Source organism: Penicillium maclennaniae, assembly GCF_028827695.1.
Source record: "Penicillium maclennaniae strain IBT 15551 chromosome Unknown utg000001l:1.0-3280838.0:1.0-3283122.0, whole genome shotgun sequence".
NCBI classification, from domain to species: Eukaryota; Fungi; Ascomycota; class Eurotiomycetes; order Eurotiales; family Aspergillaceae; genus Penicillium; species Penicillium maclennaniae.
The window spans coordinates 2,527,465-2,546,420 of NW_026623213.1; the positions used below are offsets into that span (position 1 = coordinate 2,527,465).

Consider the following 18,956-nt stretch of genomic DNA (forward strand, 5'->3'; position numbering starts at 1 on the left):
AATCATCGTGAAATAAGTGATGCAGAAAGCAGGCCTAGAACCATATACATGATGTGCTGCCCGATGCAAGGAAACTTTTCAACGATTCAGAAGTGACCACAGCCTGGCCACTTCCCCAGCCATAAAGCCATCTCTATCAATCATGAATTCATGGAAGAGCTTTTTGGAAAACCGACAAACTCCAGTAAAAACCATGCCAAGCAAATAAAATCCCAACCCATTAGATCTGAAACGAGACCGGTGACGGATCGGGTGGTTGTCGCCCTGTTTTGCCAAAGACCCGGAGAAATTTACAAAAAGAAAGAACCAGAGTACTGGAATAGGCAAAATTGCAGGGCGAATGGCGAGGGATTATGATGAAATAGACGGTAAGAAGAGGCTGGAGAAGTGGCTTCAGGCTGAAGGATGGTGGTCGAGACCAATCACTACTTAGCCGAAATCCCCAATACCAGCAACATCGTCGTCCTCATCACCCCCGCCATCCTCAGGAAGACCTTCTCCATCATCAGGAAGACCGTCAAGGCGAGAGCAAAGTCCTCGGCCATGAGCCGCAACGGCCCTGCAAACGCCTGCGAACGCCTTTGACCACCCGAACTGTCTGTTGCCGCGCCGCTGTTTGCGTCGCCGCTCAGAATCGCGGCCATCACGGTTGTGACGGCGGCGGTAATTCTCATGAATGATGCCCTCTTCAATTCTCTTCCTCCAAGAAGTAGAAGTTGCCCGCCAACTTCTGCTCTTGATCCATCTGACTCTGGTGCTTGTTGATACGAGGACGGTAGCTGTTAGGGTCACGACGGAAAGTAACGTCCAGGCTCTTCAGGAAGCGGTTGCAGCCAGTAACCAGAGACTCGGGGGTATTGGCACGAGCGTCCACGGACGGCTTTCCGTCGAAGACAATGACACGGTCAGCAAGATAGGTGGCCATGATGAAATCGTGCTCGACGATGAAAGCGGTCTTCTTGGTGTGCATGATGAAACGCTTGATGACACGGGCAGCGATAATACGCTGTTCAGAGTCGAGGTAGGCGGAAGGCTCGTCAATCAGGTAGATATCGGCGGGGACACCCAGAGCGAGGACAATGGCAACACGTTGCAACTCACCACCGGAGAGGTTCTGGACCTCCTGGTCGATGAAGTCGTCAATCTTGAGGGGCTTGTAGACATCGGTCTGGAACTGAGGAGACAGGAAGGCGGCCTTGATACGCTTGAAGAAGAGCTGACGGACAGTGCCCTGGAACTTGGGGGTAATCTTCTGGGGCTTCATGGAGATGTTCATCTTGGGAATAGTGGAGCCGTGGTCAGGCTTCTCAGCACCAGCCAGCATCTTACAAAAGGTGGTCTTTCCGGTTCCGTTCTCACCCATCATGACGAGAATCTCAGAGTCAGTGAAACGTCCAGTTTCAACCTTTAGGTGGAAGTTGCCCAGAGTCTTTTCCATAGTAGGGTAGCTAAAAGCGCGGGCCTTGTCGGCAATGAAATCGTCACCGGCTTCGGACAGACGGAACGTGAGGGACTCATCACGGAAACGCAAGTTCTCAGTAGGAATGTGACCGTCAAGGAAGATGTTGATACCCTCACGGACAGAGGAAGGCAGGGTAACCACACCGTAGACAGCAGGACGGCCGTAGAGGACGCAAATGAAATCGGAAAGGTAGTCAAGAACTGACAGATCGTGCTCGACGACGATAACGTAGTCATCAGGACGAAGAAGGCTGCGGATGGTACGGGCAGCAGCCAGACGCTGCTTGACATCCAGGTAGGAAGAAGGCTCATCGAACATGTACACGTCGGCCTTTTGCACACACACCAGACCGATGGCGAAACGCTGAAGCTCACCACCGGAAAGGTGGCCAATGTCACGGTCTGCAACCTGGCGCAGCTCCAGAACATCCATGATCTCCTCCATGTTGCCAAGAGAGGCACGCCCCTTGATGAGGTCCTGAACACCCTGGACGGGGCCCTTCACAGCACGAGGAATCTGGTCAACATACTGAGGCTTGACGACTGCCTTCAGGTTGTCCTCCAAAACCTTGGTGAAATAGTCTGTTTATTATCAGCTTTCTGTCCTCAACAGAGTTGAAACTCGACTGGAAGTGCCTACTCTGCAACTCGGATCCACGGAAGTACTTCAGAATCTCCTCCCAATCAGGGGGGTTGTCGTAGCGGCCGAGGTTGGGCTTGAGCTTTCCACTCAAAATCTTCAGCGCAGTACTTTTTCCGATACCGTTGGTTCCCACGAGACCGAGAACTTGGCCGGGACGGGGCATGGGCAGACGGTGGAGCTTGAAGCTGTTGGCGGAATAACGGTGGGTGACCTGGGATTCCAAGTTGGTGGGCAAGTTGATGATGTGGATGGCACCGAATGGGCACTTCTTCGGACAGATACCACAACCAATGCACAGCTGCTCGGAGATGAAGGCGATCTTGGACTCGGGGGTCACTTCGATACACATCTTACCCGTGCGGACCACAGGGCAAGACTTTTTGCACTCCTGACGACATTTCTTCGGCTTACACTATAGATCGAGAAGGCGTCGTGTCAGTCGAGTTTGAATGAGTGGTGAGTGGGCCCAGCAGAACGCGATTAGCGGGGTATTAGGAGACGAACCTTGTCAGAGTTGATGATCGCAATACTATGGAAATGTGACTGTCAGCAATGCGCCGTGGAGGAAGGCCTTCATCGCAACATACCGAGTGAGCTTGTCAGACATTGTGGCGGGATGTTCGAGGAACCAGAATCAGGTATCAAAAGCGGGTCACAAGAAAAGATTTTTGAGGATGGAAACCCTGCAAAGTCGGAGCAAAAAGAAGCCGCCGCAACCAGGGAATTTGAGGCGCAGAAGAGCACCAAGTGTCGCAGACTCGGAACAATAGTGGAGGTGAGGGCAATGGCAGCGAGTGATGAGGGGGCAGAATTGAACTTCTTATTGTGGGCTGTCGCGCCTGAGGCCACCAGTGACCGCCCGCGCGCCAATTCTTATTCAATGCGAATCTCGATGCCTGTCATTGGCTTCTCGGTGGGACTGTTGTTCCGCCGCTTCCGTCATACCATGCGTCTCTCACGTGACTGACAGGTGGTCGGCGGCAAGCGAAGACGCTAGTCCCGAAGGAATTGAACATATGTGCCTGACAACTTAGGCATGCAACAGATCGGCCGTGCAAACCAAACCAAACCAAACCGAATCAGATTCCCCAACTCTTGTTCTTCCTCACTCGTCTCGTCTACACCCACACCTCGTCCATCCTCCTCCTCCTCGCCCACCATTCATTTTACAAATTGATAATTTAGTTGCCCCTTTTGTGGGGTCACCACGCTATGGAATGTAAGTCGTTTTGATTTTTTTTACTCGCTGGGGCTCTGTCCAAACTCTTCGTCCGGGTACTTCTCCGCGTTCTTCGACCCACTGCACGAGATCCAGAACCTGCCCTTTGGACTCGAGATCGAGGTTGTCCTTGACCGTTCCCTGTCAATCTGAGGCTGCCGTTCTTGCTGGACGGATGATTGGTGTCAATTTTCCAGTGCCTCCCTCCCATACCGTGCCCGCGTCTATGCCTCCCGCCATCAAAAACCATCTTCCTCCATCAAACTTGAGATTCAACCCCAATCTGCCGCCTAGAAGCTTCGACCTCCCCGTAGTTTGGGTCGCGTACCACTCTTCTACCGTTACATGCATCTCTGATATGCCCGCCTGCTAGAATTGAGCTTCAATGCTGACTGCCCCTCTTGTCATAGCCTCTAGCATGGTGATCCCATCAGGTCAAGAACCTTCTTCTACGTCCACAATGCCTAATGGTTTCCCTTACTCACCAGCTCTCGACGATTCACGAACTGAATCCGACGTGGTCGCCAAGAGTGAGCGTGGTCCATTCCAACCCATCGAGTCCCATCCCATCTCCGAGTCCTCTCCCGAGCCCGATGCCGCGGACGATTCATATGGTGTCGAGTCTCCAGCTTCTGACGGAGAAGACGATGATGGCGCGATAGATAACAGTGACGACGAGTTCGATGCATCCAGCCGTGAAAACTCTTCATCGCCGCAGTCCGACCGCGGTATCAAGCGCAAATCATCGCCGCCGGACGAAACTCAGTACATGAGACAAAATCCAGACTTGTATGGACTTCGCCGTAGTGGTCGCGCGCGCACAACGCGCACCCTCGCCGACTCTTCTGACTCCGACTCCGATGCCGTTGCGCCTCGCGCGAAGCGTCCGCGCAAGGAACTTTCCCACCAGCCCTCGAAGACCTCACGGTCGGCTACGGCCTCATCATTCTCAGAGTCAGACAGTGATGAGTATGGCGGACAAGCAAGCAAGGCGAGACGTCGCCGCGCATTGAAAAAAAGCGCTGGAATGGAACCCTCGCTTTCTGAAGTCCGCTTCTCTACCAGAAATGCTGCCAAGGTGTCGAACTACAATGAAGATGATGATGATGAGGACGACATCTTCGAAGACGGCGCAGATCAAGTCGCAGACAATTACTGGCCCGTCGACTATGTCGATACTCGTCCTGCTGTGGATGTAGTCCTCAACCATCGCTTGAACAAAGACAAGGACCCTAGCCGTGATCTCTCCGTAGATCGCGAAGACTACGATTTCTACATCAAGTGGCAAGATAAGTCACATTATCATGCCACTTGGGTGCCAAATGACGAGCTTGTCAACTATCGGAGCACGCGACGCGTCGATAACTATGTTCGGAAGGTACTCGACGAAGAATTACGGCTTCTGCAGGAAACTTCCACCCCACCTGAAGACCGGGAGAAGTGGAACCTTGATCGCGAGAGAGACGTGGAAGCGATTGAGGACTTCAAGAAAGTTGAGCGAGTCATTGGAAATAGGGTCGGCCCAGACGGTACAGAGTACCTCGTCAAATGGAAGCGCCTCTTGTACGACTCATGTACTTGGGAAGCGGAAGAAATGGTCAGTGAGATCGCCCAGCGCGAGATCGACCGCTTCTTAGATCGGTCTGCTCGAGTTCCTGTCTCTGACAGAAACGAGTCAAATCCCGCCACTCGCAAGCCATTCGAGCCTATTCACGGAACCCCCAGCTTCTTGCAAAATGGGGAACTCAAGGATTTCCAGATCAAGGGTCTAAATTTCCTTGCTTTCAACTGGGTCAAGGATCGCAATGTCGTGCTGGCTGACGAGATGGGTCTTGGAAAAACTGTGCAGACCGTCTCCTTCATCAACTGGCTGCGTCATGTCCGACGACAACAAGGACCTTTTGTCGTCATTGTGCCCCTCTCAACCATGCCCGCATGGGCCGAAACATTCGACAACTGGACACCAGACTTGAACTACGTCGTCTACAACGGCAGTGAGAAAGCACGCAGTGTTCTCCGTGAATATGAACTGATGGTTGATGGCAATCCTAAGCGACCGAGGTTCAACGTACTGTTGACGACATACGAGTATGCGATGAATGATTCTGCCTTCCTTGGACAATTCAAATGGCAATTTATGGCTATCGATGAGGCGCACCGTCTCAAGAACCGTGACTCTCAGCTTTACGTCAAGCTGTCTGAATGGAGATGCCAAGCCAAACTTCTCATCACTGGTACACCCATTCAGAACAACCTTGCAGAATTGGCATCCTTGATGGACTTCCTCAACCCTGGCAAGATCGAGGTAGACGTGGATATGGATCTCAATTCTGAGGCCGCCTCACAGAAACTGGCCGAGTTGACTGATGCTATTCAACCCTTCATGTTACGACGCACAAAATCCAAGGTTGAGTCCGATCTGCCTCCCAAAACCGAGAAGATTATTCGAGTTGAGCTCTCCGATGTTCAGTTGGAGTATTACAAGAACATTTTGACCAAGAACTATGCGGCATTGAATGATGGCGCTAGGGGAGTGAAGCAGTCCCTTCTGAACATCATGATGGAGTTAAAGAAGGCTTCCAACCATCCTTTCATGTTCCCCAACGCGGAAGCCAAAATTCTTGAAGGGAGCCACCGACGAGAGGATATTCTCCGTGCCATGATTACTAGCAGTGGAAAGATGATGTTGCTTGACCAGCTGCTTCGCAAGATGAAAGAAGATGGCCATCGAGTATTGATTTTCTGCCAAATGGTCGGCATGCTCAATATCCTCAGCGAGTACATGGAGTATCGTGGCTACAAGTACCAGCGACTCGATGGTACCATCCCATCAGCTGCTCGTCGCCTGGCGATTGAGCACTACAACGCCCCTGACAGTACAGACTTTACATTCCTTTTATCGACCCGCGCCGGTGGTCTCGGTATCAACTTGATGACTGCTGACACGGTCGTCCTGTTCGACTCGGACTGGAATCCGCAAGCTGATTTGCAAGCCATGGCTCGAGCACACAGAATTGGTCAAACAAGGCCTGTCAGTGTCTATCGCCTGGTGTCGAAAGACACCATTGAGGAGGAGGTCATCGAGCGAGCACGCAACAAGCTTCTGCTCGAATTCATCACCATCCAACGTGGTGTCACCGACAAAGAGGCTTCTGACATGCAGAACAAGATGGCTCGTGTCATTGGCGAACCCAACTCGACTGAAGACATCTCCCGGATTCTCAAGCGCCGTGGTCAGAAGATGTTTGAGCAAACTGACAACCAGAAGAAGCTTGAGCAGCTCGATATTGATTCGGTTCTTGCCAACGCTGAGCTACACCAGACGGAAGAGTCAGAGCAGATCCAAGCCGATGGTGGTGAAGAATTCTTGAAGGCCTTCGACTTCGTGGACATTAAGGTCGATGATCTGAGTTGGGATGACATTATTCCTCAGGAGCAGCTCGACGAGATCAAAGCAGCTGAGAAGCGCAAGGCCGATGAACAATACCTCAACGACGTGATAGAGCAAAACCGACCTCGTAAACGCGGAGCGCCCGCCGAAGAGTCCAAAGACTCACGTGAAGAACGCAAGGCCAAACGGCAGGCTAGAGCGCAAGTCGTCGTCGATGATGTTGAGGATGATAGTTCATTGGACCCCAAGCGCCCTCTTGGTGAGAAGGAGTATCGTGCTCTTTCTCGAGCCTTCTTGCGCTATGGTGACATGGCCGATTGCGAAGAGCTCATTATCGAGGACTCTCGATTGCAAAACCGTGACCGAGAGACCGTGAAAGCCGCTCTCCGTGAAATGACGGACAAGGCAGCTGCCTTGGTAAACGAGAATCTGGCTCAGATCGATGCTCTCAAGCAATCAGGCAAGAACATCACGAAAAAGGAGCAAAAGGCTGTATTGTTCGACCATCATGGCGTGAAACGTCTAAATGCCTGGACCATCGTTGATCGACCGCCGGACATGCGCCTTGTTCGGAAGATCACCGGTTCCTTGGCTGATTTCCGGACTTTCCGTCTTCCAGAAGCTACCAAGCTGGCCGACTATAGCTGCCAATGGGGTGCACGGGAGGATGGGATGCTCCTTGTTGGTATTGGACGCCACGGATTCGGAGCTTGGGCCCAAATTCGCGATGACACTGAATTGGGTCTCAGCGAGAAGTTCTTCTTGGAAGAGCACCGAGTGGAGCGAAAAACGCAGCGTGCACAAGGAGAAGAGAAGTCAACGAAGTCCCCCGGCGCTGTTCATCTTGTCCGTCGCGCTGAATACTTGCTTTCCGTCTTAAGAAACAAGTACAGCAACGGGAACAACGCTACCGCACGGCGTGCAGTGGATAATCACCACCGGAACAACAAGCGCAACTCGCGCGTTGGCAGCGGTAGTGTCTCTGCTTCCCCAGTTCCCTCTTCTCGCAAGCGCGAGCGTGAGGTTGATCGCTCGCGACAGCGTTCTCACACCCATGGCGGCCGGGATGACCGTCACCACACCCCCAATCATGATCGTCCGAAGTCTGGGCATGATCTTGATCGTCCCCGCCATCGTCTCTCCGACGCCGCCAATGAAGAGCTTCGTCGGCGCAAAGGTCATGAAAATGGTGGTTCTAGCAAAGAAGACATGGCTTTCATGTTCTTCAAACCTATTGTGCCAAAGCTTAAAGAGGTTTCGACAATCACGGCCAAAAACATCCCTAACAAGACCGAGCGAGCTTTGAAGCTCCGCAATACCATTGAGAACATTGGTGAATTCATCAACAGAAACCTTGGGGGAGGGGCATCAATGGCGTCCCTTGAGACCCGTCTATGGTAAGTCTACTACTGGTTGCCCGTGTCATCTAATTACTAACTTTTCTCAGGGATTATGTCTCTGTCAATTACTGGCCCAACAAGGAGGCCAGCGGGTCCAAACTCCAGCAAATGTTCAAGAAGGTTCAGGAACTTAGCAAGAAGAAACCTTCCAACGGAGCCTGATGCAGACAGAACCCGCTTGTCGCACCTTGCCGCGGCTGAAAGTACCATTTGGGTTGTTGATGGGCCTACGACTTAAATAGTGAGCATTTTGGCTTTAGTCCTATATGACGGGATACCCTGGTTCACCGAATCCTCCTCCTCGGTGACCTCTCAGAACCTCTCCCCTGCCACGGTAACGACACCTCAAAAGATCTATGGATGATTATTAAAAGTACATACGGATGCAACGAGTTGCATGGCATTTTGAAAGGCGTCGTTATGAATTGCGCAACCCAACAATTCCCAGCACAGAAAGGAGACTCTCCGACTTTGAATATGACTCAAATCAGACGATATTTGCATGGCGTGATTGGGACTTTTTTGTTTCGGAGTTTGTCCATTCCATCTTCATTTCTTCCTCGTTGGCAGATCGTGCTGCACCTGGATCTTGATCTTTTTGGCCGCGAAAAGGTCAGCATGGGGTTAGCTGGATCTGCCCTTTTTCTAATTCTTGTTTCTTTTTCACGCTTGGCATGCTTGCATCACTGTGGGGCAGCTGACGGTGCAGCTGGCAATTTGATTTCTTGTCTCTTTCATTTCTCTTTTCTTTTGAAGCACATGTACCCTATGGAGTGGCTACCACGGCGTCGATTAATGTTTCTGTATCTGACAAGACCTTTCACCTGGGAGCTCGTTCATGATGTCCTTTTGCAATTTAGAACAAATGGAATGAATCCCCCAAGGGGGATTCTTCTTGGGTCTCATATCTAGTTTAATCAACCGTACACGAGAATCAATGATCTAGAGCTTCTACAGCACAGCTACAAGTCTGATACCGGCATTGATAGGATCATCAATATTGACAATGCCAGCGGGCCTGGAGCAGGCAGGAAATACATCCTGGCTACAAGCAGAAAGCACACCCCAGATGGAAAAAGAGCTATTCGTACAAATGATATCCCACTCCCCTCAACCTTAACCTTTTCAAATCATGAAAGAAACAGACCCAAAGCTCCAACTCCGTTCACGCCATATTAAAAGAACAACCGAGATCAAGATTGTAGCAGAATACCAATTCAAAGCAAATCAGGTTGATGCAGTTTCAGCTCAATGCATTCAAGCGGCAGAATTGACATCAGCCGGCTCGGCGGCCCTAGCCTGCATCCGCTCCTGCTCTTGTTGATTCCTGAATTGCTGCTGCTGATGCTGTAATTTCTGCAGACTGGTAGACAAATTCGTCGTCGGCACGGCAGGACCACCGATGTCCCCCACAATCGCGCTGAACAGTCTCAACTCGCCATCGATAAGATCGTCGAATACCGCCTCCTTCTCCAGCCAGGACTGCTCGCGCTTTGGCCGAATTTCATCCCATTCAGCGCGCAGCTGTGCGGACTCCTTCTCAGCCCAGTGAATCTGTCGACGTAGTAGACGGTACAGATCATGCGGGTGCATAGCCAGCTCATGGTCGTCGAAGCCGAGCTCGGGCCCGTAATCGGGCATTGTTGAGTCTTCGTCATCGGCTATCGATGTGGATAAGATGGATTCGTGGGGCTCGGGCTCGGCGCCGGGTTCTTTGGGCGGATGAGAGAGCTTCAGACGAATGCGCTGTAGCTTGGAGGCAGGGGTTCCTGCGACGTGTCCGAGAAGGGCGTTTGACTTGGAGTCGGATGGGCGCAGGGTATCTGTTTCGTGAACGGAGCGCATATGCTTTGTCAATGCGTCAGAGCGAGTAAAGTTGCGGTCACATTCTAGGTGAGAGTTAGCAATTAAGTTGCCATCTAGTCAAGGGTATGTTGGCATGGTACGTACCAGGCAGAGTGCAGTAGAAGGGCTTTTCGCGAGTGTGACTTCGCATGTGAGCACGAAGTGCATATGCAGAGGCGTGCGTTTGGCCTTTACGGGAGCAGTCGATCCATTCGCACGAGTACCGCTTCTGTCGGCTGCCGATGTGCTCGTTGTGGATGTGTTGGACCAGGCCATCCATATTGCCAAGATCGCCTGCACTGCATCCATCCCACCGACATATAGTGACTTGGTCGGTGCTCTGGCCGGTGTAATCGTCGTCTTGGTTGTTACCCAGGGCGCCCAGGAGGCTGGGTTCGTTCGGGACGTCTCCGGAGCTGTCGGAGGAGATGGAGGCTGTGGGGGAAGGCGGGGGGGACTTCGTCTTGAATGGAAGATAGAGGAGTTTGTCGGTCCCAAGAAGCGACGCCTGTGCGCCTGCGCTTGGATGGAGGCATGTTGGGACCCGTTGGTGACTGGGCGCGGCTTTCCTGCTTGATAGATTCGTGGTCTGACTCTTCAGCAAAGCCGACCGAGGAAAGAGGGGAGGCTTCTCGAGAGGCCATGGCGAGATTCTTTGATCTCGATTTCTTTAGACTCAAGGCACCAAGGTATTTCGGTTGTTATCGTTGTGTCGACGTCAAGGGTGAAGCGTTTACTTTCCCCGACGGCATTTCGTCACGTGACAGAGAGTTCCCCCCAAAGTCGCGGTTTTCCTTTTCTCCTCGGTTTGCTTTCGCACACATTGTGGTTTTACTACTTATCCTGACAGCATGCAATTCGTACTAACCTACAGTCAATTGAATCAAGGAATCGCACTATGGTAAGCTTTCTCCTTTGATTTCTCTGTCCTTTGCATATGATGAACAACAAAGAAGAATTCTGCAATTCTGATAATCTCCAAGCATTTGTTTCGGCCTATGTATTGTGAGATTGACTGTTGATTTTTCTACACTTGATCTGACTGCAATAAACATGACATTGTCTTGTCTAGAAATGCTTTGATCTGAAGCTAACTGTCATAAGGATCTGATTATAGTGTCTCCTAGTAACGAGGCCCGGCGACCGTGTGTTCCTTAATGATCGCATCGACCTCGGCCATCTCCTCGTCGGAGAGCACCTGCACACCTCCCATGTTCTGAACGAGCTTATCGACGGTGGTGCCTCCAGGAATGGGAATAATGGTGGGCATCCCGGGCTTTCCACTCAAAGTGCGAACCCAAGCCAGAGCAATCTGAGCTGGGGCGACTCCCTTGCGGGATGCTAGGCTCTGGACTTCCTTGATCAACTTAAGGTTGTGCTGGAAATTGTCCTCTTGGAAGCGGGACATGTGCCGTCGGATATCGCCCTCGGGCAGGTCGGACAGCGAGTTGACGGCACCAGTCAGAACACCTCGGCCCAGAGGCGAGTAGGCAATGACGGGGATGTTGAGCTCGGCGCAGGTCTTGGCGATATCATTCTCAAGGATGTCCGTGGACCATAGTGACATCTCGACCTCGACGGCAGCGATGGGGTGCACCTTGGCTCTAAGAGTAATAGTTAGCATGCATATCGTAATCCAATCCACATATCAAAACATACGCTCGTCGGATCGTCTCCGCATCCACCTCGCTCAATCCAATTCCTCCGATCTTGCCCTCCTTCACTAACTTTGCAAGCACCTCGACCGTGTGCTCGACGGGAAAGTTGGGGTCCTGGCGCGCACACTCGAAGATATCAATCTTCTTCTTGCCGTCCAGTAGACGGACACAGTTGTCTACACTGCGACGAATGTTCTCTTCCGAGCCATCCGGCACAAGCTGGCCGACCTTAAGACCACCCTTGACGCTGAGAACGACCTTATCGGCGTTCTCAGGGTATTTCGTGAAGTATTTGTTCAAGAGGTGCATCGAATGATACTCCGGGGTACCGTACAGCTCACCAGCATTCCAGAAATTGGCGCCCAGCTCAAGAGTCTTGTTTAATGTCTCAAAACACACTTCTTGCGCCGGCGGCTGAGCCTGCCATGTCATTCCTTGAGTTCATGTTAGCACAATTTCTCAGTTGCGGAGGGGATAGTAGTACTCATGGTGCCATAGCCGGTGGTACCGACTTCCTTTCCGACGAGAGTAGGCATTGTGTGAATATGGGGTACTAATTGAGCACCGTGATGGAAATATAATCAGGTGTTGCTAAAGCAGAATGATTGACGGACTTGAAGCTTTGCGCCGGAAGGGCCTCTTATACGGCTGAGTGAACTTAGTCGAGTCCCACATTGTGTCATGGCTCCCGTTAACCCCGATCCTCTTCTACCAACGTCGACCGCCGTCGATCTCGCGCCTTGCCGGCTCCAATCCGCCCACATAGAAGCTTCCAAGCGGATTCCCGGGTAATCTTCAGGGGGGGTGAGGTCGGTCTCCGAACTGTAGGCGGGGATAAGCGCACATGGAGCCACAAATGACTGGAGCGGCACCGGAGTTAACGTGGCGCTTACCGAGAGCCCTTGACACCAATCGACCACTCTCATTTCCGTGGACACAAATTCATGACTGACGAGGAACAAGTTACTACGGATCAAGGGAATAACGTCAATATGCGCAAATACTTAAATTTGATTTTCGATCTTCATCCTTTGTGAAAGATCTAATACCTGTCACTTGAACATTGTGTGAAGGTCTTTTGAAAGATAACTTTGCACACAATGCCTACGGTCAAGGGTGTACGGAAGGGTTCTCGCAAATAGCGAAAAGTAAATGGGTGAGGGAACGCGTCCTTGGAGACTGAATCGAGTCCACGTTCGATGGCCGACAGGATCTAAGCTTTGGAAAATCCAATTTCTTCTTGTAATTGAGCACATCCCCTGTTGAATGTTTGACTGGGTCTCTGGACCAAATTATGTACGCGGAAAGTATGCTTCTAGAAGGTTGTGACAGGTCATTCGGTACAGGTGAACATGAAAAGTGGGAAATCATCATAGCATAGCAACCACAGCAGCAGCAACCATAGGAGCGGCCGTAATCAAAGCGCCCACGGGTCCAGCGGCAGCAGCGCCGGTTTGGGTTGCCGCAGATGCTGTGGTAGTTGCGGCCGAAGTATAGGTCGCCGCGAATTCTGTGATAGAGCTCAATCCTGCAGTGACCGTCAACTGATAGTAAGACTCGGCCATTGGAGCTGTGGTGTAGGTCGCCGACGTGGAAGTCGAATAGGCAGTCTTCCCACCGTTGTCTGAGCCGCTCTGACCGTAACTCATGGTGCAGCTGGCCGACATGGTTGAAGAATGCAAAGAGCACTCATAGGACTCGGTGACGGTGATGTCGTAGCTGCTTGACTTGTCTGAGGTGGATGCGATATAGACGCCGCTGAAGCTTACTGTCTCCGGGCCCTGGACAATGGTCCATGAATGAGGATAATTGCAGTCGGTTTTGGGAGCGCCCTTAACGCAGCCGACGTGGTATGTGGCGGCGTCGGTGTTGATGGCGACAAGGCTGGCGGCAGTGCTTGTCCAGCCGCCATACTTTAGGAGTTCCTGGTCCCAAGAAGGAGAGAAGTAGCCAAAGACGCTGGTGCTGCCATCATCAGCGCGGGCGAGCGTAGCCAGGGCCGCAGCGAGGAAAACGGAGATACGCATATTGATGGTACTCAGAAAGGGAAAAGTTGTGTAAATGAGGGTGCGCGGTGTAGCGGACGAACGCGTCCCTTTAAATGGGAGGCAAGCTAGCGTCTCAGTCTAACCTGTCGAGTCGAGCACTTGAGCCTGAATGCGAGCCAAGCCACTAAACTGAACGCGGCTCGACTGATTGGACATGTCTTGGAGAAGGACTCTAGAGCCTCTGACATTAGAAGCTAATTTCCCTGATAGTAACATTTGCTAGCTTCACGGCAATAATAAATCGCGCTCATTCGACAGATGACTCTGCGCGGGCAGAAGCGCAGCATTGAGTCCCGGTACTAGGCAGTCCTGGGCGCTAGCGTGAACCACCGAATCCCTCCGGCAATTGCGCTAATAAATGGACCCCTGTACCCCTGAGGTCCTTAGCGGGGGCGCTGACTACCCGAGTAGATCTAGCGACTCTGAGATGATTGTGGGGGCTAGAAACATGGACCAAGAGGCTCTAGCGTAGGCGCGAAATATCTCAAATTTGTCCAAATCCTCTTTTGTCTATGTACTTCACGCGCTCAATCAATTTACGGAAAATTTCGAAATTGTTCCAGAAGACATCAGCATTGGCAACAGCTTCAGCTGCTTATGCAGAGTAAACCAGGATGTCGGCGATATTGATATTGTTAAATTGAAAACCGACTAGTGCAGTGTACTAAGCACAAGCGATGTTTTGAACACCAAGGAGGATTTGTATTCTCCATCGACACTGTATCTTTGCTGGCTGACTTCGCATAAGCCTCCTTTCAGTCCCTCAAGCCGTGGTGGCAACGTCGGGGCTTACTCCCGCCTCTGAAGAAGCGAGAAGTAGAGTTTCGATACAGTTCAAGCCGGGCTGAGACAAGAAATGCTCGTGTCCGTTTCAATTGTGTACGTGTTCCGGCTGTCGAATTGCAAGACTGCCCCCAGGCATTCTTCATCATGTAGATAGAAAGAAATCAATCGATGTACTAATGAAGCTATAAGGATCATCACATTATATAAGTCATGAAAATTCGTCCCAGATTCTCTCCAGTTTAAAATGGTAAATTTGAATGCTTCTCATCCCAACAACCCAAGTTTAGCAGCGAAAAAATCAGAGTTCGGGTCGCTTTCCAAAATGCGTTTGTTCGCGTCGGCGTCGTCTCCGAGTCCACGTTCATCGGAGCTATCGATCATGTTGCGGAATCGGTGATCAAGTTCTTTTGCAACCGCACCAAAGATAACAGGCAGGTCGGAGGCTTGCAGTTTACCGTCTTTAGTCCATCCAGATCCGATCTGGATGTTCTCCATGGGCCTAGAATCTCCATTGCGGATGTTCGTGGTATACATGGCAGGCTGGGTAGACATAGTCAAGATTGTGCTGCTAGTTGATGTTCCCGTTGCTGTGGTGTTGATAGGCTTGTCTTGCTCGACTGTAATGTGGATAGAGGAGGCCAGAGTAGGAGTAGGAGTAGGAGTCTCAGAAGAGCTATTCGGGTCTTGTACACCTAGCAGGTCGAAGATCTCGGCAAGATAGTGCTCAGTATCGGGAATAAGTCTCTATGTCTCTATTAGGAGCGCTTCTTCGTCTTTGTGTTTGTAAACGTACAGGATCGCGAGGCTGAATCCTCGTTGCGGGCTGGACATGGATCGCCGCGGCCGACTCTTGGATCGGGCGCGCGAAAACGGAGGCGACTGGAAGCAAAGCCAGCACTGCGACGGCAGACCAGGTTGTCCTAGAAGAAAGTAAAGACATTTTGAATGGGTTGACTTGGTTGTATAAGGTAAAATGTCTCTGGTAGATTTTCCGAGTGCTGTAGGTGACGACGAAAGCAAGCACCGTAAACGCGCCTAGGAATAATTTTCAAAACGGGAAGAAAGACGATGATGCCCCGGTGAATCATAGGTCTTATATGATCTGTCTGAATGGGGAATTTCGCGATGATCTGGAATGAGGGCTGGTATACAAATGCCAGCCTCCGCAAACTTTGTCCTCGGTGCCTGCACAGCCTCTCAATTCACCAGCCGTCACAGAGGAATTGGCCTGGCCCTCTGCTATCACTTTCGATGATTTCTACAAATTTTAATAAAGCGTTGTAGTTCCTAGTGACGGCGGCCGTCGAGGGCGCTCTGGAGCGGATCCAGGGATATTTTGGCTGGAGGTGGATCCCTTGGAATGGCAGGTCAGCATTCCCGCCACTCGACCTTCCACACATTGGAACGGCGATCGCTAATCATGATGACAATGCCGAGAAAGAATAAAAGAACATCTTTTGAGAAGGTGTGGTCCGGGCAGAACGAGGAATGACGGGGTGATACTCTCTTCTCTCACCGTGCATGACTCGGTTCCGGGAAGCCATGGAAGATATTTATTCACCACGCCTATCCTCGCCGTCAAGATCCAATAGTGCCCGCCATGGTTTCTCCGCGAGGTTTCAATTCTAGAGTCTAGCCTGGAAGAGGCTGACCGCTCGATTAATGTAGTTGCCGTTTGTTTGTTTTTCTCTCCGACGTCCAGGGTGTTGTGAGGAGTACACAACCAAGCAGACTTGTGGTTATATTGCTTCTCAATGTATTGGACTTGAGATCAATCTCAGAAATCAATGGTAAGTCCCCAGATGCAGGAGTATGATCAAAGAAGGTCTCATTCCCAACGTACCGATTTCAGAGCTGCGGTTTTCCATTCTCTTCCTTTCTTGGGGAAAACCGAATTGGATCGCCTCGGCCGACTCTTGGATCGGGCGCGCGTTTAAAAAGACCACTATGAAAAAAAAAAAATCTTTGACATTAATGAAAGGAGTGGAAATGGTGGCTGAGCTAATATATGATGCTCTTGGGACAGAATCATAGACTCTAGATAGAGACAATCTCAGATACAATCGTCCAGATAGGGTCACGTTACGATTCAGAAGAGTTAATGGGGTACACTTCCGGCCGACTTTCCTCTCATGCTCGCCTTCTCATACTCGACATCGAATTTTTGAATGACGCTAATCCCATAAGGACCCGCATGAGCGGCCAGGCGCTGCTCGTCCGAGCTGACGGACTCAACATCGGCATTGGCGGTTTTCGAGGAGCCAAAGTCGTGACCAACATTGACCGTGTGCGTCTTTGTGTCCAAGGGATCCATGTTATAAGTTTCGTGGTTCGCCGAATACCCAAGTCGGTCAAAGGTCCTCCCAGAGGAAACACCGGCCCCGTACTTCCGATCGGAGGAGGATCCCATAGCAGGAGCAAAAGCGGCAATGATTGTTTTAAAGAATGGCATGTTGGCACAGATGATGGCAAGTTGAGGCTCCAGTACTGTCCACATGATAGGGTCGAGCATGGTGTATGTAGGATCTTCGAAATTCAGCTTGTAGATGGAGATGAGACGGATGATACTAATGACAGAGATTCTGGACAAGTAACACGATTGTCAGTACTTTTTAGCATTGATTCATGTGTTTCAGGATTTCTGGGACGTACACAATTCCCACGCAAAACACAGAGGTAAGACCGATCTTTTTCTGTACGTTGAGCTTTAACTTCCAGACGTGAGGCAGAGGCAGTGCGATGACCATAAGGTCGGTAACGACATTCATGATACCAGCTACCATGAAAGCTGCCGGGCGGTTGCCGCAAGTTCCCCCATCTGATGCGTCCCAGTTATAGCGGAACGGCCGGCAAAGTAAGAAGGCTTCGAGGATGATACTGATTACCCATGCCCAGACAACGGACAGGGCCACGATGACCCCTGTTTGAAGCCGTCTTTGGTTCCGAAAATGCGGACCATGAAGAGAGCAATGGAAGTTTTGACAAGTCCGAGGGAAGTTCCGTAGATGAATTCGACAGATAAGAGCGACTACAGTATTGATTAGCACAGGATGACAACAGTCTCTCAACTTGTCTCCTAAATTGGAAAACCTACCTTCATCGATATGGCGATCGTTGCGGGCGGCAGATCTTTCGCGTGTAGACCCATACCTCCGTACTTAGTCACTACGTCCTGTTAGAAGGTAAAGTCTTCGGGAGGCAATAGATGGGCAATCTAACTGATGTAGATCAAAGACAGAGCACCGTACATCATCATCTATCAGAGACGTTAGCAGAATGGCTGTGAACCATGTTCAATAGATGGAGATGACTGACCACTCCCAACAGAAGGAAGATCTCGGACATTCCAGGTTTCAGTGTCTTCAAGTGCATTGCATAAAAGCGTACACCGGTGGCAAGAGTTGCCAGAACGCCAAACACCGTGACCGCGATAAGCGGTCCCTGGATGTACGCTGGACTGATACTCTATGTCGCAACCATGACGGAAAAGGCCCTTGCATAGACCGGGCTTGAAGAATATTGTTTATACCCTCACAGGAAACTGGAGACACGGGTTCCTCATACAGACTCGGCTCTTAGCCCAAATGTCCAAACAATTCGCGAGACTCCATGGAGACTAGATGCCCCATAGATCCACTTCTCTCGTGTTATAAGCGCGCCTAGACCAGTGAGATTATTGGTACCGGCGTCTGCATCGAGCCTAAGTCGGACTCAATATTGAGATTTGCCACTAGTTGCCGTCTGACAATTCCCAACAAGCTAATTTCCCGCGAGAGATCTGTTCACGCTCGTATTAACATCTCGTTAGGGTGGTGGCGTCTTGGAAATCCTGGGACTCGGACTTGAGCCGATCTTACAGCGAGCCCTAATTGACTAATAGCGCGGAAAGTGGTTCGAAGAATTAAAGTTTCATCGATCGACCCACGATCTTTTTTTGGGCCTAGAAGTAGAAAAATAAAAATAAAATAAAATAAAGGTGATATGAACTAGACAAGATGCAGAAGGGTCGGGCGATTGTAGCTCTTGACATGAGTAGTGAAACTAAGCCTCCAAGTGGACAGAATGAAACAATGATGACCCGGTGATTTCCTGCGGCCAAGAGGTTTTGCTAAGCATATTCGCAAGAAAAATCAAACCTCAGGGACCCATTGCCAGATCGACCCAGTTTGCGTGAGATCCTGGAAATTTAAAATGCCCGAGTGGGGGGGCCAAGAAAGAAGCTCCCACTCATGGACTGTGAGTTGGAACTTGGCGACCTAGGCGCGATCTGATCGTCTTTCGAGATGCGGTCCAAGAGCCTAGTAGATCAAAACCCCAAACGAAACGAATGTTATGTGGCGTCAAAACACCTTCACCTTTCGGAGGGAGACCAAACTGATAAAAAGCGCACATCTAACAATACCTCGCGTGAGGTACCAAGCCTAATCGGGTTAGTCCGAACCCAGCTCGACATTTAAGGTCCCGATGCTCGAGTCCATGCGTCAGATTCACCCTAAAATTCGGAC

The 18,956-nt window shown here is 50.9% G+C and overlaps 8 protein-coding genes across 8 annotated transcripts; 2 read left to right on the plus strand and 6 right to left on the minus strand.

Annotated features, from left to right (window-relative positions):
• Positions 1-405: 405 nt before the first annotated feature.
• Positions 406-585, plus strand: N7477_000956 (uncharacterized protein; the record flags this gene model as incomplete). The annotated part of the gene is made up of 1 exon (XM_056962619.1): positions 406-585. One exon carries the CDS (start codon positions 406-408, stop codon positions 583-585), a length of 180 nt encoding a protein of 59 aa, XP_056827622.1.
• A 103-nt stretch (positions 586-688) lies between these two features.
• N7477_000957 (ATP-binding cassette domain-containing protein) lies at positions 689-2,711 on the minus strand (the record flags this gene model as incomplete). Its single annotated transcript, XM_056962620.1, has 4 exons — positions 689-2,043; positions 2,102-2,516; positions 2,609-2,633; positions 2,692-2,711. 4 exons carry the CDS (start codon positions 2,709-2,711, stop codon positions 689-691), a joined length of 1,815 nt encoding a protein of 604 aa, XP_056827623.1.
• Positions 2,712-3,783: 1,072 nt separating this feature from the next.
• N7477_000958 (chromatin-remodeling ATPase CHD1) lies at positions 3,784-8,276 on the plus strand (the record flags this gene model as incomplete). The annotated part of the gene is made up of 2 exons (XM_056962621.1): positions 3,784-8,111; positions 8,162-8,276. The coding sequence occupies 2 exons, from the start codon at positions 3,784-3,786 to the stop codon at positions 8,274-8,276; spliced, it is 4,443 nt and encodes a 1,480-aa protein (XP_056827624.1).
• Positions 8,277-9,371: 1,095 nt separating this feature from the next.
• On the minus strand, positions 9,372-10,603 carry N7477_000959 (C2H2-type zinc finger protein; the record flags this gene model as incomplete). The annotated part of the gene is made up of 3 exons (XM_056962622.1): positions 9,372-10,003; positions 10,065-10,394; positions 10,504-10,603. The coding sequence occupies 3 exons, from the start codon at positions 10,601-10,603 to the stop codon at positions 9,372-9,374; spliced, it is 1,062 nt and encodes a 353-aa protein (XP_056827625.1).
• A 479-nt stretch (positions 10,604-11,082) lies between these two features.
• Positions 11,083-12,153, minus strand: N7477_000960 (aldo/keto reductase family protein; the record flags this gene model as incomplete). The annotated part of the gene is made up of 3 exons (XM_056962623.1): positions 11,083-11,563; positions 11,619-12,051; positions 12,102-12,153. The coding sequence occupies 3 exons, from the start codon at positions 12,151-12,153 to the stop codon at positions 11,083-11,085; spliced, it is 966 nt and encodes a 321-aa protein (XP_056827626.1).
• An 834-nt stretch (positions 12,154-12,987) lies between these two features.
• On the minus strand, positions 12,988-13,644 carry N7477_000961 (uncharacterized protein; the record flags this gene model as incomplete). Its single annotated transcript, XM_056962624.1, has 1 exon — positions 12,988-13,644. The coding sequence occupies one exon, from the start codon at positions 13,642-13,644 to the stop codon at positions 12,988-12,990; it is 657 nt and encodes a 218-aa protein (XP_056827627.1).
• Positions 13,645-14,715: 1,071 nt separating this feature from the next.
• Positions 14,716-15,391, minus strand: N7477_000962 (uncharacterized protein; the record flags this gene model as incomplete). Its single annotated transcript, XM_056962625.1, has 2 exons — positions 14,716-15,195; positions 15,245-15,391. The coding sequence occupies 2 exons, from the start codon at positions 15,389-15,391 to the stop codon at positions 14,716-14,718; spliced, it is 627 nt and encodes a 208-aa protein (XP_056827628.1).
• Positions 15,392-16,549: 1,158 nt separating this feature from the next.
• Positions 16,550-17,823, minus strand: N7477_000963 (uncharacterized protein; the record flags this gene model as incomplete). The annotated part of the gene is made up of 6 exons (XM_056962626.1): positions 16,550-17,033; positions 17,104-17,269; positions 17,356-17,479; positions 17,546-17,616; positions 17,671-17,707; positions 17,767-17,823. The coding sequence occupies 6 exons, from the start codon at positions 17,821-17,823 to the stop codon at positions 16,550-16,552; spliced, it is 939 nt and encodes a 312-aa protein (XP_056827629.1).
• Positions 17,824-18,956: the final 1,133 nt, after the last annotated feature.